At 50.7% G+C, this 17,713-nt stretch overlaps 8 protein-coding genes across 8 annotated transcripts; 6 read left to right on the forward strand and 2 right to left on the reverse strand.

The window, feature by feature from the left end:
* Positions 1–166: 166 nt before the first annotated feature.
* Positions 167–1,257, forward strand: N7506_007982 (zinc-dependent alcohol dehydrogenase family protein; the record flags this gene model as incomplete). The annotated part of the gene is made up of 2 exons (XM_056957275.1): positions 167–677; positions 731–1,257. The coding sequence occupies 2 exons, from the start codon at positions 167–169 to the stop codon at positions 1,255–1,257; spliced, it is 1,038 nt and encodes a 345-aa protein (XP_056811609.1).
* Positions 1,258–2,034: 777 nt separating this feature from the next.
* On the forward strand, positions 2,035–3,268 carry rgsB (uncharacterized protein; the record flags this gene model as incomplete). Its single annotated transcript, XM_056957276.1, has 3 exons — positions 2,035–2,189; positions 2,243–2,978; positions 3,032–3,268. 3 exons carry the CDS (start codon positions 2,035–2,037, stop codon positions 3,266–3,268), a joined length of 1,128 nt encoding a protein of 375 aa, XP_056811610.1.
* Positions 3,269–3,814: 546 nt separating this feature from the next.
* N7506_007984 (uncharacterized protein) lies at positions 3,815–5,082 on the reverse strand (the record flags this gene model as incomplete). The annotated part of the gene is made up of 3 exons (XM_056957277.1): positions 3,815–4,464; positions 4,570–4,818; positions 5,034–5,082. The coding sequence occupies 3 exons, from the start codon at positions 5,080–5,082 to the stop codon at positions 3,815–3,817; spliced, it is 948 nt and encodes a 315-aa protein (XP_056811611.1).
* Positions 5,083–5,696: 614 nt separating this feature from the next.
* On the forward strand, positions 5,697–9,224 carry ctpA (Cu(2+)-transporting P-type ATPase CCC2; the record flags this gene model as incomplete). The annotated part of the gene is made up of 1 exon (XM_056957278.1): positions 5,697–9,224. The coding sequence occupies one exon, from the start codon at positions 5,697–5,699 to the stop codon at positions 9,222–9,224; it is 3,528 nt and encodes a 1,175-aa protein (XP_056811612.1).
* A 732-nt stretch (positions 9,225–9,956) lies between these two features.
* Positions 9,957–10,718, forward strand: N7506_007986 (uncharacterized protein; the record flags this gene model as incomplete). The annotated part of the gene is made up of 1 exon (XM_056957279.1): positions 9,957–10,718. One exon carries the CDS (start codon positions 9,957–9,959, stop codon positions 10,716–10,718), a length of 762 nt encoding a protein of 253 aa, XP_056811613.1.
* A 477-nt stretch (positions 10,719–11,195) lies between these two features.
* N7506_007987 (uncharacterized protein) lies at positions 11,196–12,065 on the forward strand (the record flags this gene model as incomplete). The annotated part of the gene is made up of 2 exons (XM_056957280.1): positions 11,196–11,264; positions 11,319–12,065. The coding sequence occupies 2 exons, from the start codon at positions 11,196–11,198 to the stop codon at positions 12,063–12,065; spliced, it is 816 nt and encodes a 271-aa protein (XP_056811614.1).
* A 2,349-nt stretch (positions 12,066–14,414) lies between these two features.
* On the forward strand, positions 14,415–15,757 carry N7506_007988 (FAD-dependent oxidoreductase; the record flags this gene model as incomplete). The annotated part of the gene is made up of 2 exons (XM_056957281.1): positions 14,415–14,933; positions 14,990–15,757. The coding sequence occupies 2 exons, from the start codon at positions 14,415–14,417 to the stop codon at positions 15,755–15,757; spliced, it is 1,287 nt and encodes a 428-aa protein (XP_056811615.1).
* A 424-nt stretch (positions 15,758–16,181) lies between these two features.
* N7506_007989 (uncharacterized protein) lies at positions 16,182–17,589 on the reverse strand (the record flags this gene model as incomplete). Its single annotated transcript, XM_056957282.1, has 5 exons — positions 16,182–16,615; positions 16,672–17,308; positions 17,363–17,411; positions 17,465–17,510; positions 17,580–17,589. 5 exons carry the CDS (start codon positions 17,587–17,589, stop codon positions 16,182–16,184), a joined length of 1,176 nt encoding a protein of 391 aa, XP_056811616.1.
* Positions 17,590–17,713: the final 124 nt, after the last annotated feature.

Below are 17,713 nucleotides of genomic sequence, written 5' to 3' on the forward strand. Positions count from 1 at the left end.
TCTTCTTGTCCGTGGATGATTATTGATTCCTTCGAGTGCTCCACTTCTCTACAGATGCGGGTTGGGGTTGAAAACATTCGGGGTCGAAAATGAAGTATAAATATTTCTTGGAACCCACCCCTGATGCAGATCAAAAATCAATTACAACGATTACTTTTACATCAAAATGTCCACCCAAGCCGCTCTCCGTCTTACCAGCCGCGACTCGTGGGAACGACTCGCGGCATTCCAAGAGCCCCGACCCACAGCCGGCAAGCACGAGGTCCTCATCAAAGTGCGAAGCGTTGCACTGAACTTCCGGGACATTGCAATTGCCACTAGCAAATATCCATTCCCGGTCAAGGATCAGGTTGTTCCTGGCTCCGATGCAGCGGGTGACATCGTCACCGTTGGTGAGGGTGTCACTGGGTTCACCGCTGGTGACAAGGTCGTCACCTCTTTTGATCAGGCAACCCATTATGGTCCGATCAAGAACTGGGAGAATGGGCTTGGTGGACCTATCGACGGTGTTTTGAGAGAGTACATCTCTGTCCCTGCTCACTCTGTCGTCAAGGTCCCTCACGGCTCCTCTCTGAGTTATGCCCAATGGGCTAGCATTGTCTGCACGGGCACTACGGCTTGGAACTCGCTGTATGGAGCTTCCCCAATTAAGCCCGGTCAGAGCATTTTGTTCCAAGGTCAGTCGCATCAAATGTATTGGCAGCATACAAGATTCTAACAATCCATCTAGGCACTGGTGGTGTGTCTATCACCGGTCTTATCCTAGCCAAGGCAGCCGGTGCTAAGACAATCATCACTTCTTCATCCGATGAGAAGCTGCGATATGTCAAGGAGAAGTATGATGTCGACTACACCATCAACTACAAGACGACACCGAACTGGGCCGCCGAGACGCTGAAGATTACCGAGGGCCAAGGTGTGGATTACATCTTCGAGAACGGTGGTGCTGGCACTATCAAGCAGTCCCTTGAAGCCATTGCCTACGGCGGTGTCATCTCTGTTATCGGCTTCCTCGCTGGCATTCCCCAAGAGGAAATGCCCGACGTTTCACTTCTCGCTTTGGGCAAGGGTGCGATTGTGCGCGGTATCATGGTTGGCTCGAAGCAGCAGTTGGAAGAGGCGGTTCGTTTCGTCGGTGAAAAGAACCTCGGACTACCCGTGGAGAAGACTTTCAAGTTCACCCGGGACCAGGTTGTGGAGGCCTATACCTATCTCACGAGCGGCCAACATATTGGAAAGGTGTGCATTGATTTTTGAGATAGCCTTTGATTAGAGGTGTTCTGCAGTTTAGTTTGAGATAATGTTATCTAACTGTTCATGATCACCGATTCCAAACCCATTTTGATCCATACTGAGTACTCTGATCTATGCTCAGACTTGGGGCAAAAATTGTGGGGATGACATGTTAGGGTTGGGCGTGTTTATTGCATCCACCGCATAGTGTGCAGTCCGGAGTACTCCATACAATTCAGAGAGCCAAAGACACATCAAATATACAAATCGATAGAAGCAGCAACTGTCAGAGCTCTCGAATATCAAGAATATCATAAATCAAAATAAAGATGTGCATGATGTAATAACCTAAATGTTTGCTTTAATTTCCCCCTGACGAGTACACCGCGGATCATCGTTATTGCGCTGTTTCAGAGAGGAGAATGCGGATGGCTGGAACAACCTCAATTGCTTCACCCTTACCTCGGTCTTTCGTTTCGTTGCTACACTTGCTTTCGAGTGGTTGCTGTTGCTGAGCAATTGTCGACCTCGTTTATGCTCGATTAACCCACTTTCAGGGGGTCCTCTTGTCCGTTGCGCACCTCGCGACGTGGAATTCATTTCAAACCCCTCCTTTCGCTTTCCATTCTCCAATCTTTTCTCTTCTCCAATCGCCTGAATCTTACTCGCATTCGCTTCGGCTGCTTGGGATTGATTTTCGACGCGACCTTGCTCTCCCGGTCCCCCAGTTGCGTCCCTCATTCGCTTTGAAATTTCGGTGCTGGTCATTTCACCGTTGCCAACTTTCGACAAACCACCAACATGTCTCACCACGATATTTCCGACGCAGAGTCGCGTAATCGCCTCCCTACACTCTTCGAGGTTCTCAGCCGCCGAACCCTCGCTCCGGTCGATCTCTTTTCGTTCTATATTTACATGCGGGATCAACAGCGCTCTGTGGACTACCTAGATTTCTGGTGAGGCCCTTTTTTTGCCTCTATATCGAATGCCCTTCTAACAGTCGTTGCAGGCTTGATGTATCTCAGCACATGCTATTGTGTCGACACTATGTCCGAGAACTCCGACGTTCTGTCCTGGTCGCGACCCCCGACATTGAACGAGCCGACAGCAAACAATCATCTGCCATGCTAGACAATTTGGAGAACTTGGGCGACATTCCACTGGAAGAGGCCGGGCCTTCTCGCCTAAGACCCGGATTCCAAGAAAACGAGAAGGACAGAGACGCTGATCACCGATTGTCTGCCTTCCTTCGCTCCGAGGGCGCCACTTCATCACCCTCCCGACAAAATAGCTTGGGCTCGTCTGAGGAATCAGCTCACCGAATTCCCTCGAACGAAGACGGCCGTCAGACGCCAGACTCACGGAACAACGACTCAAACTCTCCCGGTCACACCGTCGACCGTAATGATATCCGCGCCAGTGCCGAAAAGATCCTCTACACCTATCTTCTTCCTGGCTCCGAACGAGAAATCATGCTTCCCGAATCAATGGTTTCCACAATTATCAACCTAGTCGAAGACGACGGCCGAGATGATCCCGAGGTTTTCGACCCCGCTAAGGATTATGTCTTCCAGGCTATGGAACGTGATGCTTTCCCCGGATTTTTGCAGGCAAAGGCTTTGGGAAACATGGTTCCTCTGAGCACTATCTTGCGCCTTGCCTTTGCTCTCATCAGCTTCGGCGGAGGTTTCTGGGGTGCATTCTACGTCGTGCTCAGAAACAAGCCTCGCAACATCCGCTGCTGGGTAAGTCCTGGCTCTCTTCGACCGCTGCTGTGCCGTGTCGCTAACCTATCTAGATTATCCTTCCATTCGCCGTCGCTTCATATTTCATCATCTCATACCAGTACAAGATCGATCCTGTAATGGCGATCTTAGGATACAGTGAATACACCTTTATGAACTGGGCCCCGATTCGCGAGCCCTATGTTCGAAAGCTTCTGAACAAGCGTGCCCTCGTCACTGCTATGATCGCCTTCCTGACAGCGGCTGCCTTGAGCATTTTGTTCATTTTCGTCCCTGGTACCATGCTGTGAATGTTCTACCGCGGCCTTTGATCAAACCGAAAACCGAAAACCACTTGCTCTGCCAACTCCATCTGATGCCTTCCGCAATACCTTCAACTCATCGTCCAAGGTTAATAAGCTTTCGCTTTTCCCGCACCTTGGAAGATCCAGTGTATCGAACTGTCGATCCACCGGAGCCATTGAAGTCACTCCAAAGGAATCGTCCTCACCCATCTACTCGCTTATCAGCGGTCCCTCCTTTCCTTTCACTTTGTCCTGTCCATATTTATTGCGTTCATTGCCTTGCTGTGATTTCTTCCATTCTAACAATACCCCTATTGACTTTCACATCTTGTATTGTATGTATTGATTGTCTTCTTGATGAGCGTCGCCATTTCGGCCTTACGAATGAAAATTTACTGTTGCTCTCTCATCGAAGTAACCTTATGCATAGCATCCAAAGCTGTAATCCAATCGTTTCATTTCATTTCGTAAGATTATCTCGAAGAAGTATGCTTCGTTCCACATAGCTATGCGGCCCAAAGATGCAAAGTTGAAGCAATGCGACACCGCTCTTCAAGACTTGCGTCCCAACACTCGCTTGGGCTGCCGACTACTTCCGCGAGCACCGTGATCCTCATCGATATCCATGCGTGAGCCATATTCGCCATCCGCAGGGTCAAAGAACCCATCATCTTCCTCAATATTATCGGCATCCCTCTTACTCCCACCAGCCCCAGTCCCAAGACGACCAGCACCCCGCTTGGGCTTCCTGATAGGTTCACTGCCGCGGTTCCGTATCTTCTCGATCGCCAGCTCTTGGGCCTCTCGTAGTGCCTGGTTCTTCGCGGCACGGTTGGCGGCATCGCTCTTGACGCGTGCAATCTCCGCCTCGAGATCTGTGACAACGTCGCTGCAACGCGACTCCCACTCCGTTAGATTGGCGATCATTTTGGGGAGAGACTGGGGTAGCACGTCGCGTAGTGGGGCAACGGCTGTGACGTTCACGGATGGTGGGTTGGAGGCGGGTGAGAGGCGGGCTTTAATCAGGGATGCGTAAACAGCGGCTGTCACTAGTGATTCCAGCTCGACTTTTGTGGGGATGCTGAGGGCGTTCATCAGGGCGGAGTAGGTGAGGGGTTTGATTGTTGTTGATAGGGAGAGGAGGGATAGCAGGCGGAGTTTAAGGGTTTGTTCATCGTTGAGTTCTGGAAGTCCCGGAGTTGCTGCAGGGCGTTCATTAGTATTCAGATTCGATTATGGATCGAGGTCATTGGAAGTTGTTCAACGGATAACCGTTGACGATTCCCAGATCGGAGCGAGGATCTTACCATGATATTGCTCCCATGTGCCCCACGCAAAGATCTCCAACAGGGTCAGATAGCCTTTGAACTCATCTGGGGTCTCTGGTGCCCGTAATGCCTGGACTGCGGGTGACTCGAGTAACTCTGCGAAGACATAGGTTTGTGGACTTGAGGTAGCATTCGTGATAAGATTGGCGACGAAGCGGGGGAGCTGGCGCTGTTTGACTGTGCCAGGTGAATGAACGATTGAAGAGCCTCGATGGCCCGTGTGTGAGTCTGGTCCATGTTGATTCAAGCAGAGGACGAATCGCAATGTGGGGAAGATGAGCTCTCGAGCTTAGATGGAAGTTGGTGGTGTTTGCATTGTATGCAAACATGCTTTATCTGATGCGCCAAGTCTGGGCGGGTTGTTATTGACAGTCCTGATTCACTTTACTTGGAATACACCGTGGTTTGAACAGGTCCAGTGGCATCTTCCGTATCAATCTCACAAGCTGTTGTTTTCTTCTCAGGGTCTTCATGTACTCCGTATATAGCCATGGTTTGTAGAGTTCAATATCAGCTGACGTACTCCAAATACAAGGTGTAAACCTTCTGAAACCACGACATCTGTCAATGAGATTAGTCTGTTTCAGACCACCATCACACTTGGCTGGCCAAGTCCATTGGCCGACATTCTTCGGACCTCTTTCTTTATTGAATTTTATTGTGTCGATTCTAAAGTCGACCATCTAATCAGCTGGCCATATGGCATTCCGCGCCGCGGCGGAGAGAGATCCACAATCCTGCGTAATCAAATCCGCCCTTTCCTCCTCGTCCTTCATTTCACGCCTGGCGCGCAGAATTCTAGTCTCTTTTAATCAACGTGGCCTTCCTGCGCTCGTCTGCGAACTATTCTTTTTAACCTTTTGTAGCCTCTCTTGGTCGACTTGATTCGGGAATGATCTGTGCCTTGCGCCATCCGTGAGCCTCCGATCCCCCATCACGCTATCACATCCTGTCATCGCGACGGCAGTTCGTCGATCACAAATACCCACGGGCACAAAAGACATATCTATGCAATAGTTCGCTCTTTTCCCCACCATTGCGTTCGCCCCGCGCTTCACTGTCGAGAGATGTCGGTCAGCCCTGTCAGCGGGACCGCTCGACCCGCAATGGCCACCACGACGATCAAGATTGACGGTATGACCTGCGGCGCTTGTACCTCTGCAGTCGAGGGCGCATTTAAAGGGGTAGACGGTGTTCAAGATGTCTCTGTCAGTCTCATTATGGGCAGGGCCGCCGTACTACATGATCCATCCGTGTTACCGCCGGCGAAAATCGCAGAGATGATTGAGGACTGCGGGTTCGATGCGACTGTACTATCGACCGAGGAGCAAACATCCCCCGACGTCGCTCAAGTTAAGCAAATTTCGATTACCAATCTGGCGGTCGAGGGTATGACATGTGGTGCATGTACATCTGCAGTGGAAAGTGGACTGAAAGACGTCACTGGTGTGAACTCGGTGGATGTATCACTACTTTCCGAGCGTGCGGTCGTGGAACATGACGCCGAGCTCATCACCGCGGAGCAGATTGCAGAAATCATCGAGGATCGAGGATTCGGTGCCCGGGTGTTGGACACATCGATGGCTACCCCTCAAGCATCAGCATCGGTTGACTCGGAGGAGAAGTCTGGGATCCTGGTCACTACCGTGGCTATCGGTGGCATGACTTGCGGCGCTTGCACATCCAGTGTCGAGGGTGCCTTGAACACGGTGGATGGAGTGATCCAATTCAACATCAGCCTTTTGGCCGAACGCGCAGTGGTTGTCCATGACTCCACGATCATCCCTGCCAACAAAATTCCGGACCTCATCGAAGATGCCGGGTTCGATGCCTCCATTGTGTCATCAGAGGCGCAGGTCCCTCTATCAAAAAAGACGCAACAGGTGCACCTGAGTTTGCATGGCCTGCGGGACAGTGCTTCTGCAACTGCATTGGAAGATAACCTTGTACAGCAATCCGGCGTTCATTCTGCATCGGTAAAAATGGCAACCTCACGGATACTGGTTGCTTTCGATTCTTCCATCATTGGTATCCGGTCCGTGGTGGAAGTGATTGAGTCTGCTGGCTATAATGCCTTGCTAGTCGACTCTGATGATACAAATGCACAGTTGGAATCCTTGTCAAAGACCAAGGAAATACAGGAGTGGAGAAGGTCATTCATCACTGCCGCCTCTTTTGCTGTTCCTGTCTTCCTCATCAGCATGATTCTTCCGATGTACTTGCCTAGCCTCGACTTCGGCAATCTCCAATTGATCCCCGGCCTATATTTCGGTGATTTGATATGCCTTTGTCTGACGATTCCGGTGCAGTTTGGCATCGGCAGACGCTTTTATGCTTCTAGCTTCAAGTCTTTGAGGCATCGGTCCCCAACTATGGACGTTCTCGTGATGCTGGGCACATCGGCTGCCTTCTTCTACAGTTGTTTCACTATGATCATGGGACTTTGCAGCATGGACCACAGACGTCCTAGCACTGTGTTTGACACCAGCACTATGCTCATCACCTTCATCACCCTAGGTCGCTGGCTGGAGAACCGGGCCAAGGGCCAAACATCCGCTGCCCTGTCTCGCCTCATGTCTCTAACACCATCTATGACTACGATCTATGACGATCCCATCGCTGCAGAAAAGCTAGCCGAGCGTTGGGCCTCGAAGTCCACCCCTGGTGCATCCCAACAACCTGCATTGGCGGAAGACATGACGGTCGGCCACAAATGCATTCCCACAGAGCTGATTCAGGTCGGCGATATCGTCATCCTTCACCCGGGAGATAAAGTCTCTGCCGATGGTGTAGTCATTCGAGGCGAGAGCTATGTTGACGAAAGCATGATCAGTGGAGAAGCGCTCCCAATTCACAAAACAAAAGGAAGTCAGGTCATTGCCGGTACTGTGAATGGCACAAACTCAATTGACTTCAAAGTCATCCGTGCCGGCAAGGATACTCAACTCAGTCAGATTGTGAAACTAGTCCAGGACGCACAAACCAGCCGTGCCCCGATTCAACGCATGGCTGACATTGTTGCTGGTTACTTCGTGCCCGCAATCATCAGTCTTGGGTTGATTACGTTCTTCGGCTGGATGTTCCTCAGCCATATCCTGCCTCATCCACCTATGATTTTCGAAGTCGCAGGCAGTGGTGGTCGGGTCATGGTCTGCCTCAAGCTGTGTATCTCGGTCATCGTCTTCGCATGCCCCTGCGCACTAGGTCTTAGCACCCCAACCGCAGTCATGGTCGGCACTGGAGTCGGCGCGGAGCAGGGTATCCTTGTCAAAGGAGGCGCTGTCCTGGAAGCCGCCACCAAGATCACCCATGTTGTCTTCGACAAGACTGGCACCTTGACGACCGGAAAAATGAGCGTCGCTCACACTCGAATTGAGCCCCAGTGGACAATGAACGACTGGCGCCGTCAACTATGGTGGCTCATCGTGGGTCTCGCAGAGACGGGCAGTGAACACCCCATTGGCAAGGCAATTTTGTCCGCGGCGATGACTGAATCGGGTCACCCCGGAGAGGACGGTTTGCCGGGTATCATGGGTGACTTCGACAACTGTGTTGGCAAGGGTATCTTTGCTGTTGTCGAGCCCACCTCTAGTGGCGAGCGCATCCGGCATCAAGTTTTGCTCGGCAATGCTGAATTCCTTCGCTCAAAGGATGTCCCTGTGCCCGCAGATGCGGACCCGGACTCAGAGGCCTCGGGATCCGCAGTGGCTGAGAACCAAGACGCTAATTCCCCGAAGCCAGCAAGCGACGGTTCTGGCATCACACGCATTCATGTCGCTATCGACAACCGTTTTGCTGGAACTATCTCCCTCCGGGACACAGTGAAAGACACAGCAAGGGCCGCAGTGGCAGCTCTTCACCGTATGGGGATCTCAACATCAATGGTAACAGGCGACACACTTTCAACAGCGATAGCAATCGCCACAGCCGTGGGAATCCCCAGAGCCTCAATACACGCTTCCGTCCTACCATCCCAGAAGCGCGAAATCGTCTCCGCCTTCCAAGCAGAAGGCGAGTGTGTCGCTATGGTCGGCGACGGAATCAACGACTCCCCAGCGCTGGCAACAGCATCCGTCGGAATCGCCCTGGCATCCGGAACAGACGTCGCAGTCGAAGCAGCCGATATCGTCCTGATGCGTCCGGACGATCTCCTCTCCGTGCCGGCCAGTCTGTCGCTCTCTCGGGCTGTCTTCACACGCATCAAGTTGAACTTGATCTGGGCTTGTCTTTACAATGTCATCGGCCTGCCGTTCGCCATGGGTCTGTTCCTTCCTTTCACTGGCTTCATGCTACCGCCCATGGCGGCAGGTGCCGCTATGGCCATGTCCAGTGTCTCGGTTGTTGTCAGCAGTCTGCTTCTGAAGCTCTGGCGTCGTCCCTCCTGGATGAAGACAGAGCGCCTCGAGAAGGAGCTGCGTTCTGGTGCGATCTCTGCGGTCGACCCTAGACGTGTCCATGCTCGCAAGGCGAGCTGGTGGGCCCCTGCTGCTATCGTGTCGGATGATCCGCGATCACTGCGTCGTCGTGCTGGTGGTCTCGTCTCTTCGCTTTGGTCTCATGTTACTGGAAAGCCACGCTCTGCCGGAGGCGATGAAGGCTATGTTCCCCTTCAGACGGTCGAACCGCCCGTTTAAGTTACAGTCTATGTCTCAAGAGATGCTTTATCATGTCTCAATGCCTTTCCCCGATTTGGAGTTGTCGTACTCACCTTGCATTGATACTTTTATGCCTTTTCTGTTTTTAAATGCTCGATACCTCTCCTGTTAATGAAATTTATGCATTCTTCCACAACCATCATCCTCACATCACCTATCATACATCATAAAGTCAAACCTATGCTCTTCTTCACTTCGGTAAGTGAGGACTGACAAAACTTCTTACTTGATCACTCCACACAGCTGTCCCAAGCCTATAAAAAGACCTCCACTTCCCCAGAACCTTTTCTTTTGCTTCTACTCCGTACTACTTACATCGTTCAACATCCAGCTGGGCTTCTTGATTTAACCTCTTTGTTGCTTAGGAAGACCAGCATACTCACTCCCACCCTCTCTTACTTCTCCTACACCGACCAGTCAACATTCAGCCAAGCTCCTTCTTACAACATCTCAATCACGTTTAAGAGGACCAATATACTACTTTCTCACCTCAGCAAGCGAAGACGCGTGGACCATTGTCACCAATCACTCTGCGCCTGACCTGCTCATATACTCTGCCTGGGTTTTCACCTCATACCACCCTAGCATACATCCTCTCCGTCTTCTATCTTCTTCTCCTCTTCTCAAACATCCATCCAGCTGTGCATCATTACCCGACAGCATCATCTTCTTACCTGAATCATACATCATTACTGAGAAGCCCCCTCCAAAATGGAAGGAGCCCGCACAAGCGACGAGGTCATGGAGAAGAGACTTGACAAATACCTCAGGGTCGTCAAGTTTGATCTCAAGGACACAATCAACAAGGATTACAAATTTCGCTCGAAACATGACCTCAAGAGACTGTTGAGTTTCTTACGCGAAGCAGCCATAATCGAATACAGGTCCGTCGAAGCTGAAAATCGACATTCAGATGAGGAATCATTGCCGCTCCATGACTCTGAAAGGCTATCCTCCCACCTCGGTGATGTTTTATTCTGCGAAGGTTGGCGCGGTGGCACTCAAATCGATTCCTTCGACCAAATTGTTCAACTTGTGCAAGGAAGCTCGGAGAAAATTTCCGACTATGGACTCAAATTATATGACATTGGCTCCTTTCTTGAGGAAAAGTTCTCTCCGATTCTGATGGCCGCCTGGATTGCAGGGCTGTCCGATCACAGGATATCCGCGACAATGAAGACTTTCTCATATTTAGAAGAATTCAGCTTCAGCGAGATAATCGAATGTGCAAAGTTTCTGAAGAAGGTCTTCAAGCTTCAAGCTCACATCACGACTGCTGCCCAGGCCCTGGAATCCGTTCGATCTATGAAAAAATTTCGAGGAATAGGCTACTCGAACCCGGTGGAAGACTTGCTCAAACAGCTTGACAAGGATCTGGCAAAATGCATTGCACGGTTCAAAGTCTTCGAAGACAAAATCACCATGTTGGGTGGATCAACAAACACATCTGGACCTGTTACCTCACCGCAGTAAAGGTCTCATTGACATCATTTGAAGGATGGAACGAACGGGGAATTTGCTTTTGAGAGTCATTGCTATTTCGATGTACTACATTTCATATGGGCCAGTGGGTCAGGGTTATCTCACACAAGGATGGAAAAAAAGGGGAATTTGCTTTTGAGAGTTGTTGATCTTTCGGATTACTTCATTTTATGGGGGCCAGTGGGCCATATTTATCTTAACATCAATGACATAGTTGAGGGCCTCGTTGCTCTCTCGAGTCAAATTGTCTTTCCGTGATTTAGGCGACCCAAAGTAGCACATTTAATATCAAACCCTCTCAAGCTCCAACAGTGTCTCACGTCGTAGTTCAACACCTAGAACAAGCAGGGCGTTATTCACCTCATACCTCACTTCGTCTTTCGGATTCTTTGCTCACCTCATAAACACCAAACTTCCTCACATTCTAGAACTTCCTCCCCTCCCTCTATCACGCAAACCTCAGACAAGATGGGCGACTCATCACGCCGACGCCACAACCAAATTGCTACCATACGCTGGTCAGAATCATTTGATGAAGTGCGCCCTTCTTATTCTTCCTGTGCTGATTAAGTGACTAACATCCCGGTCCAGCTTGATCGTGCCACAGACGAATTATCAATCACCTCATCGTCCGATCGGGCGTTGCAGAAACTCAACATTTCTCTCGATGAGTACGTCGTAAACGTACGCAATGAGCTGAAGAGCACGAGCTCTTCGCTCTATTACCAATGCCGTTCGACGGAATTTGCCACGCTCATGAGACATTTTCGTGATGCCGTCAAGGACTACATAATGGACCGCCACAGACCAAAAGTGCTCGATAACTTCACCGAGTTCACCCGGTTAGTCAATGCTAGGTTCCGGCGGAAACAAGACCGGGAATGTCAACTTACCCTCTTGTCTCGTATTCTTCGGCTTGAACAAGGATACCAGACCGTCTCTGAATATGCTGACACAGGCGAGAGGCTTCGAAGGGGTATGGTTGGAGAGTATGAAAGAATCCTCGCCCAAACATGGGTCGCAGGGCTGTCTGACCAGAGCCTGGTCAAAATGATCACACCGATCCCTTCCATCGAGCAGTTTAAATCACCTCTGCTCGAGATGACGGCTCGAGCAAGGGTCATGGGGAAAGTGATCACGCTCAAAGATCACATGGAACGTGTTCGCTCCGAAGTTGCTGAGCTCGACCGAACTATGGCACGATGGAACTTCGGCCCACGAAATTCGAGACAGATTACCTCTTCCATGGGGAGCTGCATTGCGAGGCTAGAGAAACAAGCCAGAGACTGCGAAGAGCAGCTCAGAAAGCTGAAGCAGGTCGACAACTATCGCCGATAGCTGCAAACAAACCGCTTCATACCAGCGGCAGGGGTCACCACGTTGGCCGTGAAGACTGTTTTTCGTTTGTCTGCGCTTTAGCACATAGGTCAGGGTCAACATTTTCTCTTCCCTCTTAATTTTGCGATATGCTATTCACGGGCTCATTTGGTTACTAAATTGGATATTATCAAACCATCAGCCCGTTCCATAGTCCATTGTCACCCAATAAAAGCCCTAATAAGCTGAAAGCTGTGACGGGGAATATCAAGTTGACCAGCTAATTGAGTTGTCATATCGGATCATTGTGTTGATTTTGTTGATCATATGATATGATAACATTTGTCCTCAGGCTTCTAGACAAGATGTTCAAGGCGAGCTCTAGCCGCCCATCGTAACTCGTCACCCTTGCACGGATTGTTCGGCTTGTCCAGAGACGGCAGCCTCTCTCCAATCTGCGGATGCAGCAGAAACGTCTTTCCATTTTCCAAGTGTTGTAAAGTAGCACATATAGTATCAAACCCCCTTGAGGTACTCAACAGCCTCTCACGTAGGTCCGGATGATGTCAAATCAAACCCATAACTCATTCATCTCTTAGCTCACTTCATCTTCCAATTTCTTTTCTCACTTCACATGAGCCAGAATTTCTCACCCTTTGGACCTTCCTGCCTCTTCATCGATCTAACGTCCCGCCCACGGACAAGATGGAAAAATCCACACGGCAGCTTCATAAGCATGCCTCATCTAATCAAGTGCGCTCTCTTCAATCCACCTATACAGATTTAGTGACTGACATCTCTGTCCAGCATGATACTTTCGTGATCGAAAGGTCAAACACCTCCTTCTCTGGCCGAGTTGGCCAAAAGACTCGACGTTCGCCTTGACCAGTACGTGGTGCAAGTGCGTGAGAGACTGCGCGGCGCCATGCTCTTCCGGGCATCTCGCCAAAACCTTCGGCCGTTGAAATCGAGACCCTGCTGCGACACTTGAGAGGCGCAGCCAGGGAGTTCGTCGTCCAGAATCTCTACCCAAAAATCCTCAATGACTTCCACCCCTTCACGCAGGAGACCGACAGGAGATTCAAACCGGACTCCAGCCGCCAATCGCAGGTCACCACCTTGTCACGGATTATTCGGCTTTCTTACTTCACTTTCCTTTCTTTTACATACAGGCACTCTCAAGACCGCCATGGATCTCGCTCTTCCAAATCAAAGCCCGCCAGACACTCAGGGGAGAGGTCTACCCAAAAACAAAGGCTTGCACAGGGACGGCAGTCACTCTCCCAATATGCGGATGCAGTAGAAGCGCTCCGCAGAGATATTGTTGGAGAGCTTGACGGATGTCTCGCGGAGACATGGGTCGCTGGTTTGTCCAATCAGCTTCTCATCTCGAACATAATGCCGATTCCCCCCAAAACCACACTGAATCGGTTTTCCTGGAGATGGTTGATCGAGCAAAGACCACCGAGAGGATAACGGCACTTCAGCATTGAATGGAGCGTGTCGTCTCCGAGGTTGCCGGACTTGAGGCAACCATGGAGCACTGGGGCTCTACCCAGCACAGTCCCGGAACTGTTCCCTCCTCCGTCGCGACTCACCAAGCTCGCACGTGTCAACCGCCGCCGCTAGTACGCGACACAGCCATATTTCTCTCCCTCTCTCTCTCTCTCTCTTTCGTCTTCTCCCTGGTTGGTTGGGTTTTGTTTTGATAGTCTGAATCTATTGTTTCTCAGCGTTTGTTGCTTATCTCAGTAGCAGCCCTGTCGTCAGTTGGGCCTCAGATGCCTGCCCCTATGATCACGGTCAATTGGCTATGTCATATCATCAAAATGGCTCCCTGTAGGCATTTCTCTGATATGAAAATTATCACATCATCAGTCCGTAATTTCAAGGTTGATTGTCGTTCGATGAAGGCCGTTGTAGTTTACAGCTTTTATAGCTGGTCCAGTTGGTTATTCTACATGGCAACTCTTTTTTCCAGGCTTTTCAAGGGGAGAAAAATCCAATTCAAACTTTTCGATCCCTTCTGGTTCAGTATCCTACCGACAGGGTTGAAGTTGAAGTTCAAGTTAGGGCCTGCGGGAGGCTCGGGACCGAGACACGTGTTCGGGACCGAGGGTACCACATTCCTGAAAATCCAGTCTTGCTAGCCAGTATTCCATAGATGTTTGGCAGTTAATCGGGACCGAAAACTACAAATTTTTGAATACTAAGTTTCTCAAATGAATAGTTTGCCAGAGTGGAGCTGTATTGTTTTGCCTCTTGTCCTGTTGTTGGCTCGCAACTATAAGAACCACACTCCAGCCTACTTTTCCTAAATCATTTCCCAGTTTCATCTCTTCACAAAACCTTCTACCTCTTTTTATATCGATGCCTCACTCAAAGCTTGATCCTATCGCCATCGTTGGCGGAGGCCCATGCGGGCTAACATTCGCACGTCTTCTCGAGACGGCCGGTATCGACTACGTCGTGTTCGAACGAGAGGTATCATCAGAGCCAACACCCCGTTTCCAAGGTGGCACTTTAGACCTACACTTCGGAACAGGTCAGGAAGCACTGCGTCGCGCGGGATTATCTGCAGAATTCGAAAAGGTAGCCCGCCGCGATGCAATGACAATGACCGTTCAGGACTTCCAGGGCAATCACCGCACTACCTTTGGCGAGACCCGTGATGCCCCGGAGATTGACCGGCTGCAGCTTCGGCAGATGCTGCTTGACTCTATCCCCGAACACCGGATTCGCTGGGGCAAGATTCTCTGTTCTGTTGAGAATAGCGGCAAGAAGTCTGGAGCCCCGAGCTGGGTCTTGCGCTTTTCTGATGGCACAACCGAGAGTGGTTTCGGCCTCATAGTTGGTGCCGATGGAGCATGGAGCCAGCTGCGCCAAATAGTCAGCATCAATTTGGAATTACATGTGTTGGAAATGTTCGCTGACTTCCCTTCCAGATCACATCAGCCAAGCCGCAGTATTCGGGCATGATATTCATCGAGGGCCATCTATCGCACGACAATCCGAAGTACAAAGCAGCCCTCGACATGGTAGGCGCTGGAAATTCTATGGCCACTGGGGCCAAGACGAACCTCGTCGTGCAGCAAATGGGCGATCGATCATATCGCGTATACATGGGCCTTGTTGCACCCGAAACGGTAACCCGCCCTGGCGGAGAAGCTGATGTCACTGATATGACCAAAGCGCGTGCTGCAATGCTTGGACCTGGTGGATATTTTGCCGACTGGGCCCCAGATCTTCGGGCCTTCATTGAATACGCCGAGGGGCCATGGCGGGCTTGGCCTCTTTATCACATGGATTCGGATGTTTTCTTGCCTGTGACAGGTGAGGGAGACCAGGCTTCAAGTCGATGGGTATCTGCTCAGGGCGCGACATTGCTGGGCGACGCTGCACATATCTCCATTCCAAATGGTGAAGGCGTCAATCAGGCCATGTATGATGCGTTGGTGCTATTTGACAGCGTCGTGAGAGAGCTTGGCGGGGATAAGGCCGAGCTTGAATCTTCTGAAGCTCAAGAGGCGGCCCTCGCCCGGGCTGTCGTTGCATATGAAGCTGAGATGCTTCCCCGGGCCCGGGTATGTATCCTGCGTTGCCTCGAAGACATCGAAATGTTTTGGGGTGAAGATGCCGCGTCTCGTATGATCCAGATGTTCAATGGGATAGATCAGCAGGGCAGCCAGGAGGGCATTTCCAAGGTTGATTAAGCCTGTGTTAGTAGCGTTTTAAGTCCCACCCATTCAGGGCTGTTTACATACTTTGTATTATATTAGAATTAGAACAAAACATGATACTACTCCCTCACAGGTCCAACCTTGGAACCCCTCGTCTTTCTGGCGAAGGCCTTATAAGCAGAATAAATTGTACTAGAACCAAAGATAGTTTGGTAAAAGTAACGAAGATTACGATGCTGTCAGATCCAAAGTATAACGCCGTTTATTGACGTCAATGGCACTCTCGAATCGGTTATAAAGTTGTCAAACATTTGTTGAATAACAAAGGCACTGAGCCAGCTGTTCATAGACAATTGAGAAAATCTTGTAGGTCGTCACTCATGATACTAGAAGCCAGGATAATACCAACTGAAAATCTCAAGAAAGGAAATCTCAAATAAAGAATCCAATAAATCGCTCATGTTTCCTTCTTCGCGTCCGGCGCTTGAGATGATTGACCCACTGATTCGGACTTGGAGTCCTCTTCTGTGGGGTTTGTAGCTGCGTCTTCGTCCTTGGGTTCCTCCTTAGCTTTGGTGTCTTCGAGGACAATGTCACCGTCACCATCTTTGTCCAAGCTCGAGTCAATCTTGGTCACTTCCTCCGATGTCGGCGTTGCTGCCACTGCGGCAGGGACATCATCAGTGCTGTCGGTACCAAGGCTCATCTCTACACCCTTCCCGTCTTGCAGACCCATGTCTTCGACCCCGAGGACGATGGGGCCTCGCGCATGAGGCACCTCATCGGATGGCTCTGGTGAAGCAGTAGTAGCTCCATCTTCAGTCTCGGGTAGTGGAGCAGCCACTGAATCTGTAGATTCTTCCGACTTGATGGGCAGAGGTTCTTCAGTGGCTGGTTATTGAAGTTAGTGAAACAGGAACAAAAGAACAGGTAAAGGGTGTAGATACTTTCGCTTAGTACGTTTGCATCTCCGTTTAATTCCTCATCGTCGCCGTCAAATGAAGCATTCGATAACCATGGGATTGGGGTGAGTAGTGCCCCACCCAAAGACTCATCGCTTCCAAGGCCTTGTAAGTAGTCTGGAGCCATGTAGACACTGCTCTTCCCAGGGTGCGCGATACCGTTGGTCTGGGCATTCTCGGAAGCTGGAGTCTGGAAGGGGAAGATGTCTGCAGAACTTGTGACAGATGTGACCCGGTCCACGGCACGTAGGTATGCCGGTAATGTCTTGTAGTGCTTTGTGGGGTAAAGAATCAGCTCCGCGAGTCTCTGTATGGTGTGCGGAGGTTTGTCCGTGAAGAAGGAATGGATAGATGAGCGAATCGCGTTCAAAAGTAGAGCTAGCGGGGGCGGGAGGGTATCTGTGCTCTGGCTAGATGCTTGGGGCTGCGAGTCTGGCACGCGCTCGGCTGTTGGAGAGCCAGGTTCCACTGCTTGGGATGCGGTCCCGGGATGTGCAGGCGCATCGTTTTCTTTGTTACTGCTATCGGGGGCAGTGTTGTTCTCTTGAGAAGCGTTGAAGAAGGATTGAAGCCCCAGCGGTTCGGGGCGCACTTGGGGCATGGGGAACACATTGTACACGATCTGGAGTCATTTGTTAGATGGTTGAAACACGGGGATCAAGGGTATGTCGCGCACGTGTTCTAATCGCTCGGTCATCGCTGTAGCCATGCCACTCCATCTCTCCCTGTATGGCCGCGTCAGTCTGATAAGGGATCACGCATCCACATGTTCACATACAACTCGATCGAGCCGCCATTGGCGGCTGTTTGGAGAGCTTCCTCATCTAGAATATTGGTGTCAGCAGACTATACACACAGCAACTCATATTCTGCGACCACTATGGGAAACTCACCCAGAGACATTTTCCAGTCAGCTGTGCTTGAGAAGCAAACGAGGTCGAAGCTGCGACAAGGTACTGTGGCGGTGTCAACGGTGATTGGCCCGAGCTTATCGATAGTGGCACGTGACTCTCCGCGAATTTTCGGA

Source organism: Penicillium brevicompactum (genome assembly GCF_028827555.1).
Source record: "Penicillium brevicompactum strain IBT 35665 chromosome Unknown utg000005l_segment0_segment0, whole genome shotgun sequence".
Classification (NCBI taxonomy): Eukaryota; Fungi; Ascomycota; class Eurotiomycetes; order Eurotiales; family Aspergillaceae; genus Penicillium; species Penicillium brevicompactum.